The sequence below is a fragment of the Mytilus trossulus genome, chromosome 14 (assembly GCF_036588685.1).
Source record: "Mytilus trossulus isolate FHL-02 chromosome 14, PNRI_Mtr1.1.1.hap1, whole genome shotgun sequence".
NCBI lineage: Eukaryota > Metazoa > Mollusca > Bivalvia > Mytilida > Mytilidae > Mytilus > Mytilus trossulus.
The window spans coordinates 29666557-29693738 of record NC_086386.1 but is presented as its reverse complement, the minus strand read 5'-3'; the positions used below and the strand labels follow the sequence as shown (position 1 = coordinate 29693738).

At 34.1% G+C, this 27182-nt stretch overlaps 3 protein-coding genes across 3 annotated transcripts in view; 1 reads left to right on the top strand and 2 right to left on the bottom strand.

Moving 5' to 3' along the window:
* Positions 1-4624: 4624 nt before the first annotated feature.
* LOC134697652 (zinc finger MYM-type protein 2-like) lies at positions 4625-5970 on the bottom strand. The gene is made up of 3 exons (XM_063559934.1): positions 5793-5970; positions 5333-5551; positions 4625-4986 (listed from the first exon to the last, which is right to left on the bottom strand). Exons 1-3 carry the CDS (start codon positions 5968-5970, stop codon positions 4625-4627), a joined length of 759 nt encoding a protein of 252 aa, XP_063416004.1.
* A 2197-nt stretch (positions 5971-8167) lies between these two features.
* LOC134697651 (glutamate receptor-like) overlaps positions 8168-27182 on the top strand; it is a 36581-nt gene continuing 17566 nt past the window's right edge. The window contains exons 1-2 of the mRNA XM_063559933.1: positions 8168-8306; positions 9554-9700. Of these exons, the coding sequence (XP_063416003.1) occupies positions 8195-8306; positions 9554-9700 (259 nt within the window). The 5' untranslated portion in view covers positions 8168-8194. The remainder of the gene's footprint in view (positions 8307-9553; positions 9701-27182) is intronic.
* Positions 13712-16120, bottom strand: LOC134696363 (uncharacterized). The gene is made up of 2 exons (XM_063558095.1): positions 14345-16120; positions 13712-13781 (listed from the first exon to the last, which is right to left on the bottom strand). The coding sequence occupies exon 1, from the start codon at positions 15585-15587 to the stop codon at positions 14613-14615; it is 975 nt and encodes a 324-aa protein (XP_063414165.1). The 5' UTR covers positions 15588-16120; the 3' UTR covers positions 13712-13781; positions 14345-14612.

The following is a 27182-nucleotide window of genomic DNA, read 5'->3' as shown; positions in this document are numbered from 1 at the left end:
GGCCGCGTGGAGTCTGCATGCACAAATCGTGATAGATATTGTTCGGAACCAAATTGCGTTCTGAAATTCTCTTGACTTTTTATTACTTTAACATATTCCCAATCATTTATTTATTTAGTATATTGATATATAATAAAGCCTGACGAAAGTTCATTCTGTTGTTTCTGGATTGTTCTTAAATACTCGGATACATCGGGATTTTTCAATCTCTAAATTCTGAAAATCAAGTGAAGGCTGCTTGGAGTTTGCATGCAGCAAAAAAAGTGAAACCTTTGGGGGAACAACGTAAAAGTAGCATGTTCTGACAGAATATTAGACTTAAGTGAAATGTTTACACTATAAATTCTGTTAATAAGATATTTATTTAAGCGCTCCATATAAATAACATGATAAGAATCAATCAAGTTCATATGGACAGGTTACTCGGACATTTTTCTATAAATAGAGAATCAGGTGAAAGCTGCATGGGGTCTTATTATAGGACATTAATCACGACCAGGTCAAAAATGTTGCATAATTAGTAAAGGTTGAATCAAGTGCATTTGGTTACTATGCAATTATTCTAAAAATAGTAAAATCACGTGAAGGCCGCGTGGAGTCTGCATGCACAAATCGTGATAGATATTGTTCGGAACCAAATTGCGTTCTGAAATTCTCTTGACTTTTTATTACTTTAACATATTCCCAATCATTTATTTATTTAGTATATTGATATATAATAAAGCCTGACGAAAGTTCATTCTGTTGTTTCTGGATTGTTCTTAAATACTCGGATACATCGGGATTTTTCAATCTCTAAATTCTGAAAATCAAGTGAAGGCTGCTTGGAGTTTGCATGCAGCAAAAAAAGTGAAACCTTTGGGGGAACAACGTAAAAGTAGCATGTTCTGACAGAATATTAGACTTAAGTGAAATGTTTACACTATAAATTCTGTTAATAAGATATTTATTTAAGCGCTCCATATAAATAACATGATAAGAATCAATCAAGTTCATATGGACAGGTTACTCGGACATTTTTCTATAAATAGAGAATCAGGTGAAAGCTGCATGGGGTCTTATTATAGGACATTAATCACGACCAGGTCAAAAATGTTGCATAATTAGTAAAGGTTGAATCAAGTGCATTTGGTTACTATGCAATTATTCTAAAAATAGTAAAATCACGTGAAGGCCGCGTGGAGTCTGCATGCACAAAGCGTGATAGATATTGTTCGGAACCAAATTGCGTTCTGAAATTCTCTTGACTTTTTATTACTTTAACATATTCCCAATCATTTATTTATTTAGTATATTGATATATAATAAAGCCTGACGAAAGTTCATTCTGTTGTTTCTGGATTGTTCTTAAATACTCGGATACATCGGGATTTTTCAATCTCTAAATTCTGAAAATCAAGTGAAGGCTGCTTGGAGTTTGCATGCAGCAAAAAAAGTGAAACCTTTGGGGGAACAACGTAAAAGTAGCATGTTCTGACAGAATATTAGACTTAAGTGAAATGTTTTTGACATCTCTTTTGAAAAAGGTCAAAATGGCTGCCGTTGATATGGACACAGCAAAATTTGAAAAGTGAACCATTTACGGCCTTCAACAATGAGAAAATCAAATGCATTATATTTAGTTAGAATTTGTTGAAAAAATATGAAAAGTGAAGCATTTACGGGCTTCAACAATGAGCGAAACCAAATGCATTATATTTAGAAGTTGCTTTAAAAAATATGTAAAATGAAGCATTTTCGACCTTCACCAATGAGCTAATAGCAACTGTTGCCTAAAGAGTGTTTCAATGGAAGTCGCGAATTTCTGTATTCTTCCCATTATGATGTCATTGGTCTATATTCTTTATTTTTGTTTAATTATTTTGTTAAAATTTCTTTATACTTTACCACCCTATTAGCCTTTATTTTTTATATTGGGGTATAAAAGCGTATAGTATGCAGTTACAGTTTAAGATGCCATAAATAAATTAATATAATTTCTGACACTATAAATTCTGTTAATAAGATATTTATTTAAGCGCTCCATATAAATAACATGATAAGAATCAATCAAGTTCATATGGACAGGTTACTCGGACATTTTTCTATAAATAGAGAATCAGGTGAAAGCTGCATGGGGTCTTATTATAGGACATTAATCACGACCAGGTCAAAAATGTTGCATAATTAGTAAAGGTTGAATCAAGTGCATTTGGTTACTATGCAATTATTCTAAAAATAGTAAAATCACGTGAAGGCCGCGTGGAGTCTGCATGCACAAAGCGTGATAGATATTGTTCGGAACCAAATTGCGTTCTGAAATTCTCTTGACTTTTTATTACTTTAACATATTCCCAATCATTTATTTATTTAGTATATTGATATATAATAAAGCCTGACGAAAGTTCATTCTGTTGTTTCTGGATTGTTCTTAAATACTCGGATACATCGGGATTTTTCAATCTCTAAATTCTGAAAATCAAGTGAAGGCTGCTTGGAGTTTGCATGCAGCAAAAAAAGTGAAACCTTTGGGGGAACAACGTAAAAGTAGCATGTTCTGACAGAATATTAGACTTAAGTGAAATGTTTACACTATAAATTTTGTTAATAAGATATTTATTTAAGCGCTCCATATAAATAACATGATAAGAATCAATCAAGTTCATATGGACAGGTTACTCGGACATTTTTCTATAAATAGAGAATCAGGTGAAAGCTGCATGGGGTCTTATTATAGGACATTAATCACGACCAGGTCAAAAATGTTGCATAATTAGTAAAGGTTGAATCAAGTGCATTTGGTTACTATGCAATTATTCTAAAAATAGTAAAATCACGTGAAGGCCGCGTGGAGTCTGCATGCACAAAGCGTGATAGATATTGTTCGGAACCAAATTGCGTTCTGAAATTCTCTTGACTTTTTATTACTTTAACATATTCCCAATCATTTATTTATTTAGTATATTGATATATAATAAAGCCTGACGAAAGTTCATTCTGTTGTTTCTGGATTGTTCTTAAATACTCGGATACATCGGGATTTTTCAATCTCTAAATTCTGAAAATCAAGTGAAGGCTGCTTGGAGTTTGCATGCAGCAAAAAAAGTGAAACCTTTGGGGGAACAACGTAAAAGTAGCATGTTCTGACAGAATATTAGACTTAAGTGAAATGTTTTTGACATCTCTTTTGAAAAAGGTCAAAATGGCTGCCGTTGATATGGACACAGCAAAATTTGAAAAGTGAACCATTTACGGCCTTCAACAATGAGAAAATCAAATGCATTATATTTAGTTAGAATTTGTTGAAAAAATATGAAAAGTGAAGCATTTACGGGCTTCAACAATGAGCGAAACCAAATGCATTATATTTAGAAGTTGCTTTAAAAAATATGTAAAATGAAGCATTTTCGACCTTCACCAATGAGCTAATAGCAACTGTTGCCTAAAGAGTGTTTCAATGGAAGTCGCGAATTTCTGTATTCTTCCCATTATGATGTCATTGGTCTATATTCTTTATTTTTGTTTAATTATTTTGTTAAAATTTCTTTATACTTTACCACCCTATTAGCCTTTATTTTTTATATTGGGGTATAAAAGCGTATAGTATGCAGTTACAGTTTAAGATGCCATAAATAAATTAATATAATTTCTGACACTATAAATTCTGTTAATAAGATATTTATTTAAGCGCTCCATATAAATAACATGATAAGAATCAATCAAGTTCATATGGACAGGTTACTCGGACATTTTTCTATAAATAGAGAATCAGGTGAAAGCTGCATGGGGTCTTATTATAGGACATTAATCACGACCAGGTCAAAAATGTTGCATAATTAGTAAAGGTTGAATCAAGTGCATTTGGTTACTATGCAATTATTCTAAAAATAGTAAAATCACGTGAAGGCCGCGTGGAGTCTGCATGCACAAAGCGTGATAGATATTGTTCGGAACCAAATTGCGTTCTGAAATTCTCTTGACTTTTTATTACTTTAACATATTCCCAATCATTTATTTATTTAGTATATTGATATATAATTACATGGCATGTTCCATATTGGCCCTGGTATCAGCCCTAGACTCCCATATCAAGCCAGAGGGCTTTAGCCCGACGGCTTGATATGGGTCGAGGGCTGATATCAGGGCCAATATGGAAAATGCCATGTCATAATCTATTTATCACATATTTTCATGCTGGAGAAAAATGAAGGAATATATCAATTTTTTTTTTTATTTTCAACAATAATACCATTTGAATATAAAAGAAAAATTTAAAAAAAATGTATCACAGTGCATTAACAATTTGTATCACAGTGAAAAAGTAGTCATGAGAATAATTCAACAAATATATAACATTAATCTTATTTTTCAGAGTTGTAAATGTTTATGGTAACATTGCCAATAGAAGCTTGTGGAAGAATGGAAAATGTAGAACATTTTCCACTGTTTATTTTACATTTTTTTCTACCGACTCAAAATTTTCAATTGTTTTGCAAACTTCATTTAATTCAACACTGTCAAAGATATCATCCTCCGGAAAATCTGCAGATTTTGCTTCAATGCTAGTGTTTGGAGTTGGTTCTTGTGGTATTAATCCCCGGCCTCCTGAACCAATATCGGATAAGATATTTGACATAGTTTGCTGTTACTGTAATGATGCTGAATTATACTCATTGACGGAAGCAACATTCTTATGGCCTGTCAACTGCATGACGGTAGTAGCCTCCACATTGGAGTGAAGAAGTGAGGACACTGTAGTTTTGCGAACACTATGGTTAACCTTTCTTCCTGTAAGACCACCTTTCATAGACATTTTTTTGGCTAAATCTCCTAGAGTATTTTTACCCAATGGCTGCATGGTAAACCATGTTTGTTTAGCATTTTCACTGGCATCAGGTTGTGTTATCCTTTTAATACTTAGATAAAAGCGACTGTCTGTAGTCAGAGCATCTTCAGGGCGGCGACGAATATATTGCTTGAATGCATTCACTGGACAGCGTGGATTATCTATTTTAAGAAAATGAAAATAATCAAGGACATGCATCATATTAACCTGAAACAATATCTACATTTAAAAAAAAAAATTTAAGGTGAATAAGCTTTAGTGATATATATCTATTCTTTTCATTTGTTCATGTTTCCATTTTGAGTTCTTTGATGTGCATAGCTAAATATTTCTGGATATTTTGTGTTTTTTGGGGTGTTTTTTTTATATTCTTTTTAAAAGTACATGTAAGTTATATACATGATATATGTATAAATTAATTTTGTAGGCATATTTGTGTGGTGGTTTCTGTATTTATCATTTACTGTCAATTTTATATTAATTTTTAATAAATCGAAAGAAAGTTACCTGGTGTTGCAAACATTTTAGGTGCAAATGCTCTACTGTCACTGTGTCCTGTCCTGGTTTTAGTCAGCCTTTCATTGTTTTCCAAATATTGCTCTCCACTTGCTGTTGTCATCATTTTTATGTCTCCAAATAACATGTCAGTATGCTCCTTCCTTCCCCTCATACCAAAGTGCAAAGTATTATTTAACCATATGGTATTAAGTAGTGCCTCAGGGTTGCCTAAAAGTAAGAATTGACAGTTCAGATTATAGGATAGTATTAAAACGTTACGTACACTATGTATAGCTAGAAGTTGTTTACATTCATTATCAACAATGTCACTTTACATGTATATAGAAGACTGAAGCATATTTTCAAAAAACAATATACGCGTTCAAAACTTAAAGATATATTTTTGAAGCTGATATCATTATCATTTTATGTACATGCACAGTCACATGATAATATTGCATAAACCTACCTGTTCCTAGGAGATTCTGTTCAAATAGCACATCTATTTCAGAGGATGAGAATGGATCAGCTTTCATCTTTTTGTTTCCCAGTCCCTGTGACTTCAAGTGCTTTCTTTTCGCGGATAACAGCTCTCTACTGTGGGGAAATTCATTATCTTTAAGAATATTTATTCCACTCTTTTCCATCAAGTGCCTATTAATCGATGACTGTATTGACTTCAGGCTGTCTGGCTCATACTCCTCATTTTTTCGGGACCGGACAGACAAATAAAATTTGGCTAAGTACCGATTGAGTTCAGGTACAGATATATCCTCTATTGCCCGTAATTCGTTGTTCTCCTTTAACCATTCAGTTAATTATTTTATGTCACTTTTAGTTTTTCTCGTTGTGTTATCATTTTTCTTTTCTTCAATGAAATTACTGGTATCATCATTCGTTAGTCATAAACTTCTCGTCGTCTGCTTCTGTTGCCATCTTGTTTACAAATAGTATTTGATTGACAGGTTACCGGAAGTCAAACTCGGGGGCACGATATGGGTTTTTGAGGGCTGATATCGATATCAGCCCCGGGGGCTGATAACCAACCTTGACTTCCGGCTATTATTTGGCATGCAAAAACGTACATATCAGTACTAAATTTGTGATAATTATAGATTATTACATGGCATTTTCCATATGGCCCTCGTATCAGCCCTAGACTCCCATATCAAGCCAGAGGGCTTTAGCCCGAGGGCTTGATATGGGTCGTGGGCTGATACCATGGACCATATGGAAAATGACATGTAATAATCTATTTATCACATATTTTCAAGCAGGAGACAACAAATGGTTTACACCAAATTATGTTTGATATTTCATCAAAAATCAAAAAGATATTTAACGAAAAAAAAAATGTATCCCTGTGAGTTAAAAAAAGTTCGTATCACAGTAGGTTAACATGAAACGTGTTGTGAAAAGTCTCAGAAATAATTAACAATAAATATATTAATTCTAAGAATTGCAAATATTAAACGACTTTAAAGTGTTACATTACAAATGTTAAAAGATGCTTAGGAAGAATCCTATATCGCTACTCATTCCAGTGTGGCGTCATATATTTTCTGAATTCTTCATGACGTAAACATTTTACGGGAACTTTTGTGATTTTCACTGTTGGTTTCTACTTTTTTATTCTACAGCACATTTGTAACTTTCTAAATTTCTTTTCATTGTGTTCAACTTGTTTACAAATAGCCTTTGATTGACAGGTAACCGGAAGTTAAACTCGGGGGCTTGATATGGATTTCGAGGGCTGATATCGATATCGGCCCCGAGGGCTGATAACCAATCTTGACTTCCGGCTATTATTGGCCATGCAAAAACGTACATATCAGTACAAAATATGTGATAAATGCTAGTTATACCCATAAAAAATTCGATCAGGCTTATTTACCATAACAATTGATATACGTTTTTTTTTTAAAGTTGTAATCAGATAAATTTGGTTACACAATCCACATTTATCTTACTTTTTGAAAAATTAGCTCTCGTTCGGTTGTGTAAACACAAATAAGTACAATCTAGTTTGGATAATCAATTTCAATACATGTGGTGGTGTACAACAATATATAGCTCTAGATTATCGTCCGAGCAGTATCACTTCATCAGGAGTAATATACGTCACAAAGCCAATGAGAAAAATATTCGCAATCCTCAGACTCAGGTGATAAGCATGTTCAGAACCACAAGTAAACGTACGGCTTATTACCAATTAGTACAATCATCATCATCCATCGAACACATTATTTGCTAAATGTGAATGTTTACATGAATAAATCTTCAAATGTTTTCCATGACCTGAACATATAATACCGTTGTCCTTTTTTAATATTTTTGTGTTTCTTACTGTAACATTGTTAATGCGTTTCCTCTAATAAGCTACCAGACACTAAACGGTGTGCATTGATTTTCAATGCACTGAAAATGTAAGCAAGTATGTAATGATTATGTATATATTGTACAATGTTAAAGAAATCGACGTAGAATCACATGATATAGATATAAATGAAATCATAGACAGAGACAATAAAAATATAATTCTGATTATATTTGAGGTAAAGGATTTCGTAGAACATGATCGTCAACATCACGACAGACATTAACCATCAATACTTATTGATATTTTACACCCCAATGTGATTTTCATAGAATTGTTGACTTAATGAGATAATCTATAAGCGTGCCGATGTTGTCTCTTTGAGAAAATAAATGCGTAATACATAATGTCTAAGCTTTTAGTATGAAAGCAACATTTATACATCAATTTAAACTCCATCTTGAAGCATTCAGTTGTAAATACTGACTGCTGACATGCGCAGCACAATGAATGATTAGATACGATTTTTGGCTAATAAGGACATTTCGCAACATATGTATTTGGAAAGCATTGTTTTAAAGATGAAAATACATTCGTTTGTTTCTTATTATTACTTCATGTTTACAATGATTAATGGACAGGACTCAAGCAGGAGGCGTAAAATCGGTAAGTCAATTCCAATTCTCATTAGGACAATATAAGAAATTGGTTTATCTATATTTTAATCCCAAACAGCTGATTTTGTAGATGCTGTTTTGACGGTCAATAATCGATTAATATAATGTATAAAAAAATACATCATATTTATTCAAACATATTCACCACTTCATGCTAGGTTTATGTAAATGGGTACATGCTTGATTTACATCGCGTTTGAAATGATTATTGAAAAGTATACACAGTCTTACACAGATTATCAGAGAGTTAGAACTTTAAAAATAACGAATCAATTATTTAAATAAATTATTCTAAAAGGTTACCAATTGAATACAGTAGTAAAATATTTGTTTTTGGTATTTATATCAATTTTCGTTTTTGAAAATTAAAACATATTTAATATATTTTGCTGCATTTGTGAAGTTATGAGAACTCATTATCTTACATCATCGATTCTCAGACTGTTTATGACGTCTTTACCAAAAATCTGTTGGAAGTGTACCGATCGAACGAAAATTATATTTATTCAGGATTGATGTATATATAAGTTGTTATTTGATTTGAAGTATTCTTTTATTTAGTAACTACGTATAGTCTTATTCCGGTGCTTTCATTCTATTGCTTCTATGCTAGTTGTGTGTGTGTGTGTCGTAACAAAATTTTGAATTTTGCAACAGATATAGAAAGTTTGTTGAACATATTTGTTGACGAAGTTTGTTGAACGTTAACCACACGACTTTAGAAGCACATATTTATTCGGCCACTTTTTGATTGTTTGTACATTGTAAGTTAACACAAAGAGCTCACATCTTTATCTTAAGTACAATAAACTAATTACGTGGCATTGCTTTAAAATTCAAAAATATGAGTGCACTTTTCAAGGGAGATAATTGATTAATACTCTACATGTATATCCGCTTAGTAACTAGTTGTTTTGAACTCAAACAGTTATGACCAGGTGTTTTATTTCAAAACAAAAACTCTGCGGTTAAGAGTTAAAATCCTGGTCATGGTGAGGTGTGTTTGACTAAGATCTTTATTGACATCTTTTTTTATATATTTCCTGCCAAGGTTTAGTGGTTCTCTCTGGAGCATTATGAACAGAAAATCTGTTTACAGTCTAGTTTGTCAAACATCAAACAACAAACACGATTATGTCGATCTATTATAACAGTTCAAAATAGTCAGATACAAAATATTATTATAACTTTATTCACTTAATTGAATTATTATCCATCGATTGAATTTCCTTCCAGGTGCTATATTTGACCACAAATCACGACACTTAGCAAAGACGTTCGAGTTGGAAGTAGGTCGTCTATCAACCATGGATAAAGATATAACACTTGAACAGATCCATGAGATTGTAGATTGCCAAGATAGTTATTACGTTACTAATGCAAGTATGTATTATATTATATGTTTAAGGGAGTCATTTGCAGTCATGGGCCGCAAATGATTGGTTCGAAATAATTTGATTTTGATTCAGGAATGCAATTTATTGTTTAAGACTTCTAACTTCAATGAATACAAATGTACAATTGATATATGGTAAAAATTACTTCATAAAATTTCAAACCGAAACTGAAAATCAACAATTCAGAAATATGATCCCCACACAAACACAGGGTTGCACAATAAAGCCATTAACGCTAGTGTCTTTACTTGATGTTCATCTTTGTTTTACGTTCAACGAAAACCTTATAAAGATTATTCAATGAATATACTGGATATATTCATATCAATTCAAATATGTTTGATTATACGGTCTTAGTCAGTATCCTTGAGTTGACATGATATATCAATGATACTTTTTAATTATTCAAAACAAGAAAGTTTTCAATTACAGGAACAACAGATAATGTTAAATTAACCTTAGGATAAAAAATCATGTGTGCAACAAGATATGCACAAGTGTAAAGTGAATGAAAGAATCCATGGAATAATAGCATTAAATATAAAAAGAAAAGAAGATGTGGTATGATTGCCAATGAGACAACTGTCCACAACAGGCCAAAAATGACACAGAAATCAACAACTATAAGTCAACGTACGGCCTTCAACAATGAGCAAAGCCCCATACCGCACAGTCAGCTATAAAAGACCCCGATATGACAATGTAAAACAATTCAAACGAGAAAACTAACGGCCTTATTTATATATAAAAAATCAACGACAAACACATGTTCAACACATAAACAAACGACAACCACTGAATTACAGGCTCCTGACTTTGGACAGGCACAATCATAAATAATGTGGCGGGGTTAAACATGTTAGCGGGATCCCAACCCTCCTCCTAACCTGTGACAGTGGTATGACAGGACAACATAACAACGAAATATAAAGATCAGTTGAAAATGGCTTAACTCATCAGATGGACAACAATACAAGTGGATGTGGCTTTGCTTCACAAACTAATAAAAACAATCTGCAACTGTTTTTTTAATAAAAAAAAAAACCCAACAAACCCAAATTGAATTAACAACTTAAGGGAGTTATTGACCCTATATAATGTTCTGATTTGTCAAAGAAACAGCAACAAAACAAATAGCATAAACAACCCAAGGCCTCAATCCTCCATCTTAAAGCCTGTTTGCACGAATTGTCTCAATACTTTTTTTCCCTTTTTGGTGCGTTTTTCTCGGCGTGTTTTCTTCTCTGGGCTACAAAAGAGGGACGAAAGATATCAAAGGGACAGTCATAAATCTAAAAAAAAAATGACAACGCCATGGCTAAAAATGAAAAAGACAAACAGACGAACAATAGTACACGACACAACATGGTAGTAAGTATTCGCTGGTTAAGATTGGGATTTAAGAACAGCAGTGTCAAATCTGCCTGTTCTGTCAATGTAATGTGCAACTGTTTCTTGTTTGGCTTTTGTCTCGTCTGTGTTCTCGCCGTCTAGTCTCGTTAACATAATAGCTAAATTTAGGTTTCTGACTCCGACCTCTTTGGATATTTGGTGTAACATATCTTCTCGTACGTTCTCATAGCAGGGAAACTCCAGAAGGAAATGGTCAGGCGTTTCAGGTGCTCCACAGTTGCATGACTCTATGGCGCTGGTTTGGCCTACTCGGTTCTTGTAGAAGTTGAGTTCTGTATAGCCAGTTCTTAGTTAGGCGAATATACTGAAATGTCTTTTAGTGGGAAAATCATACATAATTGAGTGTTTGTATTTGGTATTGTTTGGTAAAGGTCCCTACCCCTCTCAAATATTTCCCATTTTTCTTCTGTAGTTTTATATGCTGCTGGTTTGACGTCCTGTAGTGTTATGACGTTATTTTCTGGTAAAAGTTATTTTGCTTCATGTGTTGCTGTTTTTGCAAGAAAGTCAGCCTCGTCGTTAGCAGCTATATTGGCATGTCTAGTTTAATGTGTTCAGCGTAGACAATTGCTCCTGCTTTACAGGGTCCGGGAGTCCACAAGCAAGATCCTCTGTAATCGATATTGCTTGTTCTTGTGTGCAATCTCCCAGGAGTTGCTTACATGTAATGGTTTCCTGACAAAATTCGTGTTGCTCACTTGTCCTTGATTTTGAGTTGCTTAGTTGACTTCAATATGAAGGTTTTGATTGAGTCATCTGGGTTTCTCCCAGTCTGTAGGTTAACTCTGGTTCTATGAGATTGATGTTAATCTTCGTCTGTTTTTGCATTTTTGTTGCTTGGCTTAATGCTTTGCCCATTGGTGTTGGTACTTGTCATATGTGTCATGATCTTCATATTCCACACCAGTTCGATAGGTTCCCGTGCAGATTTGGATTTAATCTCTACTATCTCTTTACTGGCCATTTGTGCCTAAGGTATATATTTGCATAACAGCTGTTTCTACTTCTAGCGCTTTTCTGCTAGATGTTGTAGGCATATCCATGCATAGGATAAGTGCTTTTCTCTGTACTCTGTCAAGTTGATGCAGGTCTTTTGTTTCTGCTATTTGCCATGCTGGACTACAATATTCCATGACTGATCTAACTAGACAGTAGCATAATTGTAATAGCTTTCTGTCTTTACTTTGCTAATCTGTCTCACTTCTCTCAGTATAGTTAAATTCCTGTTTCCTCTCTTTTTAATGGCATCAGTGTGTTTGCTAAAGGTCATTTTCTCGTCCATAATGATTCCAAGGAGCTTTGGTGTCGAGCTGTATTTGTGTTCTTTACCTTGAATCAAAATGCGTTTCTCCTCTTCATTGATTGTCTTTTTTGAGAAGATGCATATTTCAGTTTTGTTTAGGTGGATGTTTACTCTCCATTTTAAGTCCATTTAATTGCCTTTGTAATTTCACCCTTCATCCTATCCTTAAGTTGTATTAACTGGTCTGGTTTAGTTGTTTTCCAGAGTGTTCCATCATCAGTAAGTTCTGTCTTGTCTCCTAAAATATCTCCCAGCAGGTCGTTGATAAAGATGTTTAACAATGAAGGCGTAAGAACAGATCCTTGTGACAGCCTTTGTTTCAAATTCTTCGCTTAGATAGTTTTCAAAGATGCATCTTGCAATTCAGTTATGTAGGAAATCCTTAAGGTTCATATGGACCCCTTAGGTAAAATGGACGTATTGTCACCTCAAAACTTACTCTGAGTGCAGACGTACCTGTGCATCTAAAAAAAATAATGCATAGCATGCCCTTGATAAAGGAATATCAAATATGTTTTATGTTTTAGAAAAATAAAAACTTAACCGGATTTTGCCGTGCACTTTTTTTCATTCCTCAGGAATGGACCAAAATAAACTAAGTTGGGAAAGAGATTTGAGATCTTCCCAACAGGTAATTATTGAAGTGAACTGTTTTGTTTGACATGAACAATAGACGGACAATAGATACCTGACAGTAGTTGGTGATTTTAAACTGTGTACCTGAGTGGACCATATCAAGCAAAACTCGACTGTTTGTTAATTTTATCATCTTCTGCAGGGACGTTAAAAAGTGCACTGCATAATCCAATAAAGTTATGAATTTTCTAAATCATACAACGCAATGAATTATATTTATCTAGGGCATTCAATACCTTAAATCTTTCCCAGCTGCACGGGGTTCTCTGTATTCAGAGTAAATTTTGAGGTGCAAATACAGCCATTTTAGCCAAAGGGTCCGCATGAATCTTAATACAGGTCCATGTTTTCCCCCTTATACCCAGATGGTGGAATTTTACTAAATATTAGTCCCTCTCGCAAGATTGAATCATATGCCTTTTCTATGTCAATAAGACAAAGAAGGGTGATTTCTCCGATATTGATTTTTTTCTATCGTGTTCTGAATAAATCTGATCTGATCTGATGTTGAGTGTTTTTTCCTGAATCCTTCTTGTATTTCGTCTATAAGCTTCATTCCTTCCATGAACGCTGCCAGCCTGTTAAGAACAATTATTTCAGTAATTTTGCACATGACACTGGTTAGACTTATTGGGCGGTGTTATGGCTCACAAGAAAGACTAATAAGACTTCAAATTCTTTACTTGATAAACAAACCTCCGGAGAGGGTGAAAAACTGAAAAATACAAAATAAGCAATTCTTACTAACAATTAGCACTTCAAAAATTTAGCATAACAGTACACAATAAAGTATCAATACTAAAACACAATATTTGGTTTTAACAATGTTTAAATAATCTTTTTTTTTTCTTTTCTTTGTCAAATGCAATGTTCAATATTCAACTTGTGTTATACAATGACTGTCATAATAGTCTAAGCAAATTCAAAGTTCATAATAGATGTAATAAAATAATTCAGTTACAACAAAAAACAGTAGCACACGTGCTTGTGGTTACAGTAGAAAATAGTCGCCTTTTTTCATGAATCAAAGTGAGCAGTTTACAATAACAAAAACCGCAAATTAAATACTTTTCAAGAGAAAACATCTTAATCAAAGCAAATGAAATACAAATCAGCACACTGGATTTAAGAATTAATGTAAAAAAAGGTATGATAAACAGTTCATGTAAAATGACCAAAAAGAATGTTTGTCAACTGTTTAGGACGACTTAAAAATAATACACTTGTCAGAAAAGGTTTATACATATATAAAGAAAAATATGCTACATATTAACTTACGCTTTGGTGTCGTGAAGTTACAAATTTCATGAGAAATTGTACAAAATTTTGCTTGAACAAATTTTCCAAACGTGCCGGATATAAAAATAAGTGTATAAATCAAGAAGATAAAAAACAAAGACGTGAACTCCGTTACATTTCCGGAAACACGACACTCCCCTTCTGATTTTTTAAAAAATCACCACAAAAAATACAAAATTTATGCTTATCTAGCAATATACATGTACTGAACAAGAAGATGGTATAAAGTTGCAAAAATAACTGACTGTCATTTTGCATCAGTAAGAACGAGAGGAATGAGTTCAACAATTGGTCTTATGAATGAACTGGGTTTGTTGTCTCTAATAGTTCGAATTTCCACTTTTCGGATTTTCATGTCGGCACTGGGGAAAACTTTTGTTACTATTGCCATCGGCCACTGTGGTCTTGGTAACTCTCGGTCCCTCATGAGAACTATGTCTCCTATATTTAAGTCCTTTATCGGCAATTCCCACTTTTTCCTTACTTGTAGTGTATGTAAATATTCTTTATTCCATTTTGACCAGAATTCATCTGCCAGTCCTTGAACCATCTTCCACTGACTACGTAGCATGTCCTTAGTTCCAAATTGTAGCATAGATTGTTCATCCTGTCCTTTCTTGTGTGTTAAGAGCATAGACGGAGATAATACTTCCGGGTTATCCGGGTCAGTAGAGACAGATACTAACGGCCTTGAATTCACAATAGCACTGACCTCTGCCATTAGAGTAACTAAAATTTCATGTGTAAGTCTATTTTTCTCACGAATGAGCATGCAATCTAAAATCCTTCTGCTCAAGCCTATCATCCTTTCCCATGATCCACCAAAATGTGAAGCATGCGGAGGGTTGAATTTCCATATAGTTCCGTATTGTGATAGCATTGTATCAACAGTGCCTTTTTCAATGAATTCGGCTGTGATTCCTAAATCTTGTATTGCACCAACAAAATTTGTTCCTCTGTCTGATCGAAGAATTTTAACAGATCCTCTGATAGCAATGAAACGACGATATGCATTGATAAAACTGGCGCTACTCATTTCTTCTATGACTTCAATATGTATCGCTCTTGAAACCAAACATGTGAATAATATTGCCCATCTTTTCTGATTGATTGATGAGCCTCTAGTTTTTCTATGGATGATTTGGTATGGTCCAAATGTATCAATTCCCACAAAGGTAAAAGGAGGTCCTGGAGTGAGTCTATCTTCCGGAAGGTCAGACATCTTTTGTACTTTAAACTGACCTCGCAATTTCTTACATGTGACACATTGTCTGATGATTGTAGAAACTAACCTTTTACTGCCTATAACCCAAAAGCCTCCTGAACGCAAGGCTCATTCAGTCATGTGTCTTCCTTGATGACATGTCAATTCATGATAGTGACGCGTCAGTAACACAGCTAAATGATGTTTCTTTGGAATAATTATTGGCTGAAGATGTAGCTCAACATTTTTTGCATGTCGTATCCGTCCACCAACTCTAAGAATATTATGTTTGTCTAACACAGGTGAAAGCGACAATAAATTTGATTTAGGAAGTAACCGACCAACAGAACTAATTGCATTGATATCATTTGAAAATGCCTCTTCTTGCACTGTTTTGATGATAAATTGTTCCACTTCTTGTCGAGAAGGTGGACTCTCTTGATGCAACTTTCTAATAAAGGCTTTGAGAAACTGAATAGCTCTCACTAGACTTTTCCAAGATGCAAGCCGAGAAAACCTGCTTGACAATCCTACTTCCTCATTAATGTCAGTTTTATTAGTAACTACAGACTTCTTTATCATCATTTGGGTCGACAAGTGGATACATTTGTTTTCCAATATCTGAATCTTGACTCAAGAATGTTGGTCCCTGTAGATAGACTGAACTGGGTAAATCTAAAGTATTAAGACTTCTTGTTGCTACATCTGCTGGGTTCAGATCAGTTGAAATGTAGCTCCATTGGCTGGGAGAACTTGATGTTCTTATTCGGTTTACTCGGTTGCTCACATAAACATAAAATCTACGTGTTTCATTAGTTAGGTAACCTAAAACAACCTTACTGTCAGTATAAAAATGAAAATAAGTTGAGTCTAATTTGAGTTGTTCTTTCAAAGTATCTGCAATCTCGACTGAAAGGACAGCTGCACATAACTCTAAGCGCGGTATTGTGTGGCCGTGTACTGGCGACACTTTAGCTTTGCCCATCAGAAAGGAGACTTCACTTTCATTTTCACCAAACAATTTCAAATAAGCAACAGATGCTATCGCGTCCTTTGACGCATCACTGAATACATGAACCTCCAAATGAGTAGAGTTTAAAAATGATATGTCTGAATATCTTCGTGGTATTTGTAAGTTTTGAAGATGAACCAATGAGGATACCCAATTTTCCCATCTTAATTTCAAATGATCAGGGAGATCTTCATCCCAATTTGTAGGTCCAGATTCTGACATCATCTCTCGGAGAATTAGTTTTCCATTCATTGTAATTGGTGACGCAAACCCAATAGGGTCAAATATGCTATTAATGACCGACAAGGCACCTCTGCGAGTGTACGGCTTTTTCTCTGAAGACACTTTGAATGTAAATTGATCGACAGAAATGTCCCATGAAAGTCCTAGGCTGCGTTGTACAGGAGGAGTTTCAGATCCAAGGTCCAGGTTTTTGAGGTCCGAAGATAAGTCTTCCGATGGGAAGCTTTGAAGAACATCTTTACTATTTGACACTATTTTATGTAGTCGTAATCCACCACCATCTACAAGAGCCTTTTGAGATCGCTTCATAAGATCAACTGCGGACTCGACATCAGGGCATGACATCAACCCATCATCAACATAAAAGTTGTTATAAACAAAGTCCTGAATGTCATTATCTGCATTTTGCACTGCTCTCCTTAAACAATATGTGGCAACAGAGGGAGAAGGGCTATTCCCAAAAACATGTACAGTCATTCTGTAATCAATAAGAGGGCGATGAACTTCATTGTTTTCATGCCATACAAAACGCAAATAGTCTCTATGTGAATCTGTTACCTTAAAGTTGTAAAACATTTGTTCTACGTCTGCTGTCACTGCTACAGCCTCTTTACGGAATCTAAGTAAAACACCTAATAAATTGTTTGTTAGATCTGGTCCTTTTATTAAGACATCATTCAATGAAGTTCCGCTAAACTTAGCCGACGAATCAAAAACAATTCTCACTTTTCCAGGTTTTTTGGGATGATATACCCCAAAAAAGGGAAGATACCAACATTCATTTCCTATGGGTAGATTTGGTGCCTTCTCAGCATGTTTGTTCACAAACATCTTATTCATGAATTCAAGTATATGCTCTTTTTTGTTAGGGTTCATGCGAAGACTACGTTCCAACGAGTTAACTCTCTGCACTGCTTGTACTCTATTATTTGGCAACACAGGTCTGTCTTTGCGAAACGGAAGAGGTGCAGTCCACCGATTATCTGATCCTTGTTTCACTTGAGAATCCATCAATTCTATAAATAGTTTATCCTCGATTGAAGGTCCAATAGTTTCATCGTAAGGTGTTCTCTCAAAGATAGATTCAGGTTTTACAGTAAAAGCATTTGCACAAGGTTGAAAATGAGAGGTGCGTCCATCTGGCAAAATAAAAGTTTTGTTTACAGTTACAGTGTCTGTTCGGTGAATCTGACCGAGACAAGATTCTCCTACGATCACCCACCCTAATGGCAACTTTTGAGCATAGGGTAAGTTGTCACCTCCCAAGCGTTGATCAAGAACGTGATGGGCTTGAATCACATCTCTACCAATAAGTAATTCAATTTTGATATTCTGGTCAATGGGTGGTATGTGCGACGCTATGTTGTTAAGATGTTCATGACTAGCTGCAACTTCTGGTGATGGTATCTCATCACGGTTGTTTGGTATGTCGTTACATTCAATAAGTGATGGAATGTTTATAGAAGTACTATGATCTAAAGCTTCAATTGTATAATGTCTTGCTACTCTACCCATTGTAGATACTTTGCCTGAGCATGATGATAATGTAAAATTTATATGTTCAGCATTCTCATTAAATATATCGAAAAACTTTGATGTACCTAATGAATGAGTACTTTGATCATCTATGATTGCATATACCTTTTGAGCCATGTGTGTTTTATTTTTTGGATAAACATAAATTGGCAAAATCTTAGCGCAAGACTTGCTACTACTCAACGGATTTCCACAAATCTTTGTACAAATAGCTGATACATGTGATAAGTTATCAAGCTCCCCTTCGTGAATCTTCTCACTTTCACAGTCATTTATAGATTGAGAGCCATTATATGGATCTATGTTTTGGTCTTGTTGGTAAATGTGCAAAGCTGTTGGGTGATTTGAACTTTTACAAATATTACAATGTATATTTTCTCTACAGTTTCTTTGCAAATGTTTCTGAAGACTGCAGCAACGAAAGCAAAGCCTGTTTTTCTTTAACAAGTCCATACGTTCAGTCATTGGCTTTTGACGGAAAGCTCTACATTCATTTAGATCATGATTTGTGCCATGAATAGGACAAACTTGCTTTTCATCTATTGTGTATACATCAGTTTTTCTAGTAGATACACGCAAATTAGATTGCATACTAGCAGGATTAGAAGTTTTATTTGTCTGAGGAGCAAACTGAAAACTGGGATCTGTACGCCATTTTGCCATGTCGTAAGTAAAGTCAACAAAGAATGAGAATGGCGGGTACAACATGTTGTGTCTTTTCTTGTATTTAATAGCTTCTGTTGACCATTTTTCCTGTAAGTTATGAGGAAGACAACTTACGATCTGATTAACGCCAGTTGAGGAGTCATAATAAGCGAGAACTTGTGAATATTGTGGATTGTTTTTAACAAATTGGATTTCACATAAAATGTCATATAGTTCATACAGGCGTTCATAATCTTTGGCAGTATTTGTTAACTTTGGAAAGTTAGCGAGTTTGGTTTTTAAGCATTGCTCAATCAATTCTGGACTTCCATATCGAACATCCAATCGGTCCCAAATTTTGTGTAAGCCACCAACATGATCACTAGCACTGGCAGCTTTGATACTTTCTGCTTGTCTTGCTGAATCTGGACCAAGCCATTTTATGAGAAGATCCAACTCTTCTGAAGGAGTCACACTAAGTTCTTTCATAACATCTTTAAATGTCTCTTTCCAAGATAGGAACTGAAATGGGCTATCATTGTATTTGATAAGTCGTGATAAAACAATATCCTTCCGAGCCATCATCTTTGTGATCAAATTACACAGTTCAATTTGTGAATTATTGTTGTTAACATTAGGAGGCACATATGGTGTAGATGTGTTTGCATATGTGCTAAGTTGTGGAGATTGCTTTTCTGGTGTATTCACTATCGCAATTGGTTTTGTATCTGGTATATGTAGATTTTGAACATATTCTTTTGTTCTTTCTTTTTGAAATTCAGATACAGAGTCTAGATCATCATCCTCTCCTACCATGGACTCATTTTCCAATATTCTGATCTCTGACTCCAACACCTCAGTCTCTTCTTTAATCTGAAGGATACTTAATTCTGCCTCTAGGGCTGCCTTTTGTCTTATAAGATCAGCCTGTTTTGCACTGTATTTAACCTTCGTCTCTAATTGTGCTTTTTTCCTTAATATATCAGATTTACTCGATGAGTGACTGTGATTTGAAACTGAACGACTCGGTTTTATCTGAGTAATGTCTATCTGTTCATGCTGCTTTAGTTCTCGATAGGTTGCCATTGTCACAACTGGTCGAAGCTTTTTCACTGTTATGGCTCACAAGAAAGACTAATAAGACTTCAAATTCTTTACTTGATAAACAAACCTCCGGAGAGGGTGAAAAACTGAAAAATACAAAATAAGCAATTCTTACTAACAATTAGCACTTCAAAAATTTAGCATAACAGTACACAATAAAGTATCAATACTAAAACACAATATTTGGTTTTAACAATGTTTAAATAATCTTTTTTTTTTTCTTTTCTTTGTCAAATGCAATGTTCAATATTCAACTTGTGTTATACAATGACTGTCATAATAGTCTAAGCAAATTCAAAGTTCATAATAGATGTAATAAAATAATTCAGTTACAACAAAAAACAGTAGCACACGTGCTTGTGGTTACAGTAGAAAATAGTCGCCTTTTTTCATGAATCAAAGTGAGCAGTTTACAATAACAAAAACCGCAAATTAAATACTTTTCAAGAGAAAACATCTTAATCAAAGCAAATGAAATACAAATCAGCACACTGGATTTAAGAATTAATGTAAAAAAAGGTATGATAAACAGTTCATGTAAAATGACCAAAAAGAATGTTTGTCAACTGTTTAGGACGACTTAAAAATAATACACTTGTCAGAAAAGGTTTATACATATATAAAGAAAAATATGCTACATATTAACTTACGCTTTGGTGTCGTGAAGTTACAAATTTCATGAGAAATTGTACAAAATTTTGCTTGAACAAATTTTCCAAACGTGCCGGATATAAAAATAAGTGTATAAATCAAGAAGATAAAAAACAAAGACGTGAACTCCGTTACATTTCCGGAAACACGACAGGCGGTATGATGATGGTGAGTTGTAGTTTGTTTTTCCTTGTTTCCTCGGGAATCTAATGTTTACTGTCTTCCATTCCTGTGGTAGCCGGCCATGTTTTAGTGTTAGTTTCTCCATAGTTCGTATTGCTTTTATGAGGTTTTCTCCTGCAAACTTAAATAGTTCTGTTTTTTGCAAGATTTTAAACTTTCCTTGATTTGAAAAGGTTGGTGGGTCGTCTTGCTCTCATAATGGTACTAGAATGGTGTTGTAATCTTTCTTTTTGGTCAATTCTTATAAGTAGTCCATACCACTTTTGAATTTCTGGATGTATTGACCTGGTCTACTAAACGTTCACTCCAGTCATTCATAGCTTTCTCCTTCTCATTTTCAAACTGTTCTTCTGAGTAACCAGGGATTCTTTGTTTTGTGAGATGTTTCTCTTCCTATATTGCCTTTGTTTATAGTTTAAGTTTTCTTCGCTTGGTTGACTTCATAATTCCGCCATGGAGGTTTAGTTGATTTTTTTATCAATGAGTCCTCAACACTGTCAGAAAATTCCGTACCCCGTTGCGAGCTTCATATGGTCCCCAAACAAAAATGTGTACCAGTTCAGAGAATTTGGAACACATTAAATTATGACCATCAGACAGAGTAAAATAATATCTATCGTTCCTGTCTATCAACGTGAAAACTGTGTACACTTTACGGATAAATAGACACCCTAAAACCACCAATCATTATCAGCAATACAAAATCTATAAATCTGCTTTTATGATGAAGACCATACATTTATTGACTCGTTGGTGTTAAAGCACTAGTATAACTCTTTTATTTTTACCAATTCAGCATTGTACTTGTTAAAATCTACACTTTTATAAAAAGAATGAAACTATTAACAGCATCAATGACCATCAATGCATAAAATATGTATTTGAGTAATTTTGAGTTTGTTACTTTAAAGGAATCATGTTTATATTATCTGAATGTTTGTAAAAAAAATCTTTAACTCTTAAACTGAAAAATAAATTCAAACATTATCTGACAAGCTTGGTTCATATAATTTGTATGTCTAAGTTTCATTTTAATAAGTATACTTCGATATGCATACTAATTAACATTAACTTATGGAAACCAATGAAACAAATATCTGGAACATCCTGTATCATTAGTGACTTTTAATATAAAAAGAAGATGTGGCATGAAGCCAATGAGACGACTGTCCACAAGAGACCAAAGTGACATAGAAATTATCATTATAGGTCACCGTACGGTCTTCAACAATGAGCAAAACCCATACCGCATAGTCAGTTATTGAATGCTCCGAAATGACAATATTACATATTAAAAAAAGGAAACTAACGGCCTTATTTATATAAGAAAATGAACGTAAAACAAATTTGTAACACATAAACGACAACCACGTGCACTGAATATAGTCTCCTGACTTGGGACAGGCACATACATACACAATGTGGCGGGGTTAAACATTTATGCGGGATCAAAGCCCTTCCCATAGTCTGGGACAGTGGTATAATATAATAACACAAGAAAAAAGATACAAGGAACAGATCTGTGAATACTCGCAGCTAACAACTAACAACTAATAAAAAAAATCATACGACTGAATTATCAATCCGTACACATAGTTTAATGATGCTTTCATCTCATAAAATTGAGCAAAACACAACCGAAAACCACCAATGTGTCCTCATCACAGCAAGAAAATCCCAAACCGGAGGTGGGTCTCAGCTGACCCCTGAATAAAATGCGTGCTAGTTTTTAGAAAATAGAGGTCATACTAAATAAAAAAAAAACATACAACTAACTAAAATTAAAAATCCTTCAAGACAAACAACGGCCAGAGGCTCCTGACTTTGGACAAGCGCAAAAATGCGGCGTGATTAAACATGATTTTTGAGATCTAAACCATCTATGTTACCTCTATCCTTTCTTTACACTTATAATTATACCCCAAGCTTTAAAAAAAAGGGGGGTATATTGTTTTACCTCTGTCTGTCCATCCATCCATCCATCCATCCGTCCGTCAGTCCGTCCGTCCCATGAATATTTTTCGTCTAACTTTTCTTAGAACTACAATACAAGAATTTCTTTAATTTGGTTTCAGAGTTTTTATAAGTCTGCTTTACCGGGTGATGCGTTTTTAGATTCATCACCCGACAACTTCATGTTTACCCGAACACTTGTATCATTTTACAAATGATAGCCAAGTTGAAAAATTTCCTCACATTTGTCTCAGGAACTACAATACAAGGATTTCTGAAATTTTGTTTCATTATTTTTCAAGACCGCTATTCCGTTTGATGCGTTTTCAGATGCATCACTTAACAACTTCCTGTTAACCGAACACTTGCATAGTTTTACACTATCAATATTATAAACTTGAGGCGGGGTTATCATCTGTAAGCAGTAGCTCGCAGTTTCACTTGTTGTTTCCTACTAGTGCTTTTATAATTATAGCTTGTTGTACGAAATTGGTTTAGTTCATGATTGAAGGTCGTTTGGTTATATGTTTCTGATTATATATACATCCATATCCTTTGGTATCTGGTGGGATGATGGTTGGCTTGTACATGTATCTGTGTATATCCCTAAAAGTATACTTTCGGTTTATGATAGAATGTTGGTTGTCTCATAGGCAATCATGCTGCATCGCTTTATTTTTTATCCATTTCGTTTCGATTTTAAATATAATATATAATAATATGTATGTTAATTATTGCACCCCATTTTGAAAAAAAAATCATTTAAGTTGACGTGAGAAATATTCAGCATATTATATACATGTATCTAATATCTTACAAAAAGGAAATATTGTTGTAAATTTCTCTCTTTCGGTCTCTTATGAAGAGTTGTCTCTCGTTTTATTTTATATATAGGTTTGATAGGTACCGTAGCATCATACAATTAATGTATTGTATATTCCCGTTATTAAGTTATGGCTTTCGTTTGTCATGTTTAATGATGCTTATTTTATCAGTTTGAAATAGCATACTAACACTAGATTCCCTCGAGGATCGTGTTCATTGTAATGCAAACTATTTATGCATTAACAGGGACTAAAGTTTCTCGTTTAATGAGAAATGATTTAATGATGGCTATTACAAAGTAGATTTTTATCTGAAACGAGGCAAACTTATATTTGCTTTGTGTTATATCTAAGGATAAAAGTGTGCTTGGAATCGTATTTCACCTATCAAGTAATGCAGTTCTAACGCGTTTATCTGTGCACTTACGATATCTTAAAACTGACTGTGGAGCAGCATGTGCTTAGTACCTTCTTGAGGACCTGAAATCGCCATGTGTTTTAAGTGGGGTCTATGATGCTTGGTCTTTACGTTTTCTATGTAGTGTATAATTGTGTTCTATTGTTTGTGTGCTGATTTTTTTCTTTACTACTCATATCGTTGTCACTTTATTTTCGACTTACGAGTTTGAATGTCCTTGTATCTTTCACCTATGATTTATAATTATGTCCTTGTTTTCATTACGTATTTCTAAACTCACGTTCAAGCATAAAAATTTAAAAGTTAAAAATGCACAATGAGTATAAATTCGACATGATGAGGTACAAACATGTATGAAAAAAAGAAGTTGCAATATGTTTGTCAAAGACACAACTCTCCACAAGAGACCAAATGACACAGCAATTAATAACTCAAGGTCACCGTACGGCTATCAACAATGATCTGAGCCCATACCGCATAGTGAGCGTTGAAAGGCCACGAAATGACAATGTTTTAGCAATTCAACCGAAAAACTAACGGCCTTATTAATGTACAAAAAATTAACGAAAAACAAATATGTATCAAATAAACAAACGATAATCACTGAATTGCAGACTCCTGACTTGGGACATGCACATACATATAGAATGTGGTGGGGTTAAAAATGTTAGCAATATAAAAAAAATATTTTTAAAATCAAAAGGGGGGAAATAGATAATTCCATCTCACAGCAGATGGAGTTTTCTTGAAGATGTATATTGAACCCTAATTTCTTCATGATTTCTTAAACAGAATATTTAATGAGGGCATATCATAAGTAATGCCAGCATTGCAACAATGACTATTAAAATGTTAAAAAAAAAACAAGGGAGTAGTAGTTCAACAGCAGTGGAAATGGCCCAGTACTAGAAAATAAAAATAAAATACTGGCAAGAATAAGGATTTTTGCATTACCATTCACATATATTAGAGAATCTTTGGCATTCTTAAGCCGGAAGAAAACAATTTTATTGGTTAATCCATAACTGGCCCATGACCAACTTTAAACAAAAAAGGAGCCGGTACGAGTTAAGACATCAATGCCATTACACACCAAATATGTTTGTTTTAGCAAAAGCAAACAATGTCCCAAATGAGCTAAATATAAATGTCAGTGGAGTAAAAACCTTTGATTAATGGCAAACACATGATTTACGATTGCAATTTTAATGTGCAATATTTCTATTGACAATCTGCTTTCATATTAGTGTGAAATCCATCTTGATATTCTTAAAATACAAGTCATGTTATTTATTCAGCTGAAATTGCTAACTATCTTTAGAAGTCAGCATTGTTAAACGAAGTTAAGGATAGTATTAAATTCTCGTTTCTCCTGGGACAAGCATAACCCTGCAATCGATTTTGTATCCACCATATTTTCGACAATAAAAGCTTTTTCAGTAAAATTGGATTAGGGAAATGCACTCTTATATCGATTGCAGACATCAGGATATTTACTCCTGATAAAGATATTATTAGTCATATCAAATGTGTACCAATACATACATAAGATACTTCATCTATACATTTCCATGCGACGCAATTCACTTCTACGGTTATATTATGTGATTGCCGATAAACCTTATTTTCATGGCGTACTTTTTTGCGAAAGTCATTATTACAAATCTGACACAACATTGTACTAACTGTTTCTATTACTAAAATGTTTTTACATTAACTATCCTTAATCGGTCTTTAACTCCTTTTTATGTATTTGTTGCAATTAGTGAAAATCAATGTTGAATGTTAAAATGAAGTACCATCCTTCATGCTATTTTAGATAACTATCTTTTAGAAATGCTTTTTTTTGCCAAGCTTGTTCAAATATTCTTATTTGTAAAAAACAAAAACAGTCAATAGAATTTAAAAAAGAAAACTACTTTCCGTAAACTAGTTATTATTAGGATGAAATTTGAAAAAAAAATGGCAGGACAGCAGTTTTGAGTATAAAGGCAGGATGACAATTTAGGTAAAAAAAAGTCAGGGTAAACTAAAAATAAAAAGGCAGGACAGAGTTTACAACTAAAACAAAATTCGGGACAAAAGTCTTCATCCTAACATAGTTACCCTCCCCCCCCCCCTAACAAATAACAATCAAATCGTAGCTACCTTATTTATGTACACAAATTAAACGTATAGTCTAGGTAAGGTTCACGCATCATTAGAAAACCTTGCTAGACTACGAATGCAATAAATAATAAATAACACACCCGTTTCATTTTACTAGTAAATTCTGTTTTGTATCCAACTTGCTTTCGAGGACTATTGTATTATTGTTTGAAAAAAATATTCATACAGTTTTGGTTTTAACGATGATTGGTGAATCATTGTAGTTACAACAATGTAGTCTTTATAAATCATATCAGTTTTCCAATTGTGAACTTTCCATTTCTAAGTAGCAATATTCCAGCAGCACCTGCATACGGGGTATAAATCTCCCAATTAATACGTCGACATTCCCGTGCTTGCATTTCCTATCATGATTTTCTTGATAGAGAGTTGCTGCTCACAAGGAAGCTATTACACCAAGAGTTCTAAATGGTGAAGTTAAAATCATCTCTTCGTAAATTTTACGGACGCCATCACGAGTTGGTTGACCGTTATGGAATAACCGTTTCACAAATGATATCGGATATGTTCCTTACGTCGTAACTGCAATCCCATTCTCTTACATGAATATGACCTAACGAATTAGACTATTAACCGGATTTGTTATCACATAAGCAACACGACGGGTGCCACATGTGGAGCAGGATCTGCTTACCCTTCCGGAGCATATGAGATAATCCCTAGTTTTTGGTGGGGTTCGTGTTGTTTATTCTTTAGTTTTCTATGTTGTGTCATGTGTACTATTGTTTGTCTATTTGTCTTTTTTTCATTTTTAGCCATGGCGTTGTCAATTTGTTTTAGATTTATGAGTTTGACTGTCCCTTTGGTATCTTACGCCCTCTTTTAAAGTACTGATTGTCTATACCCTTTCCATAGGAAAGTCTTATATAAGAAGT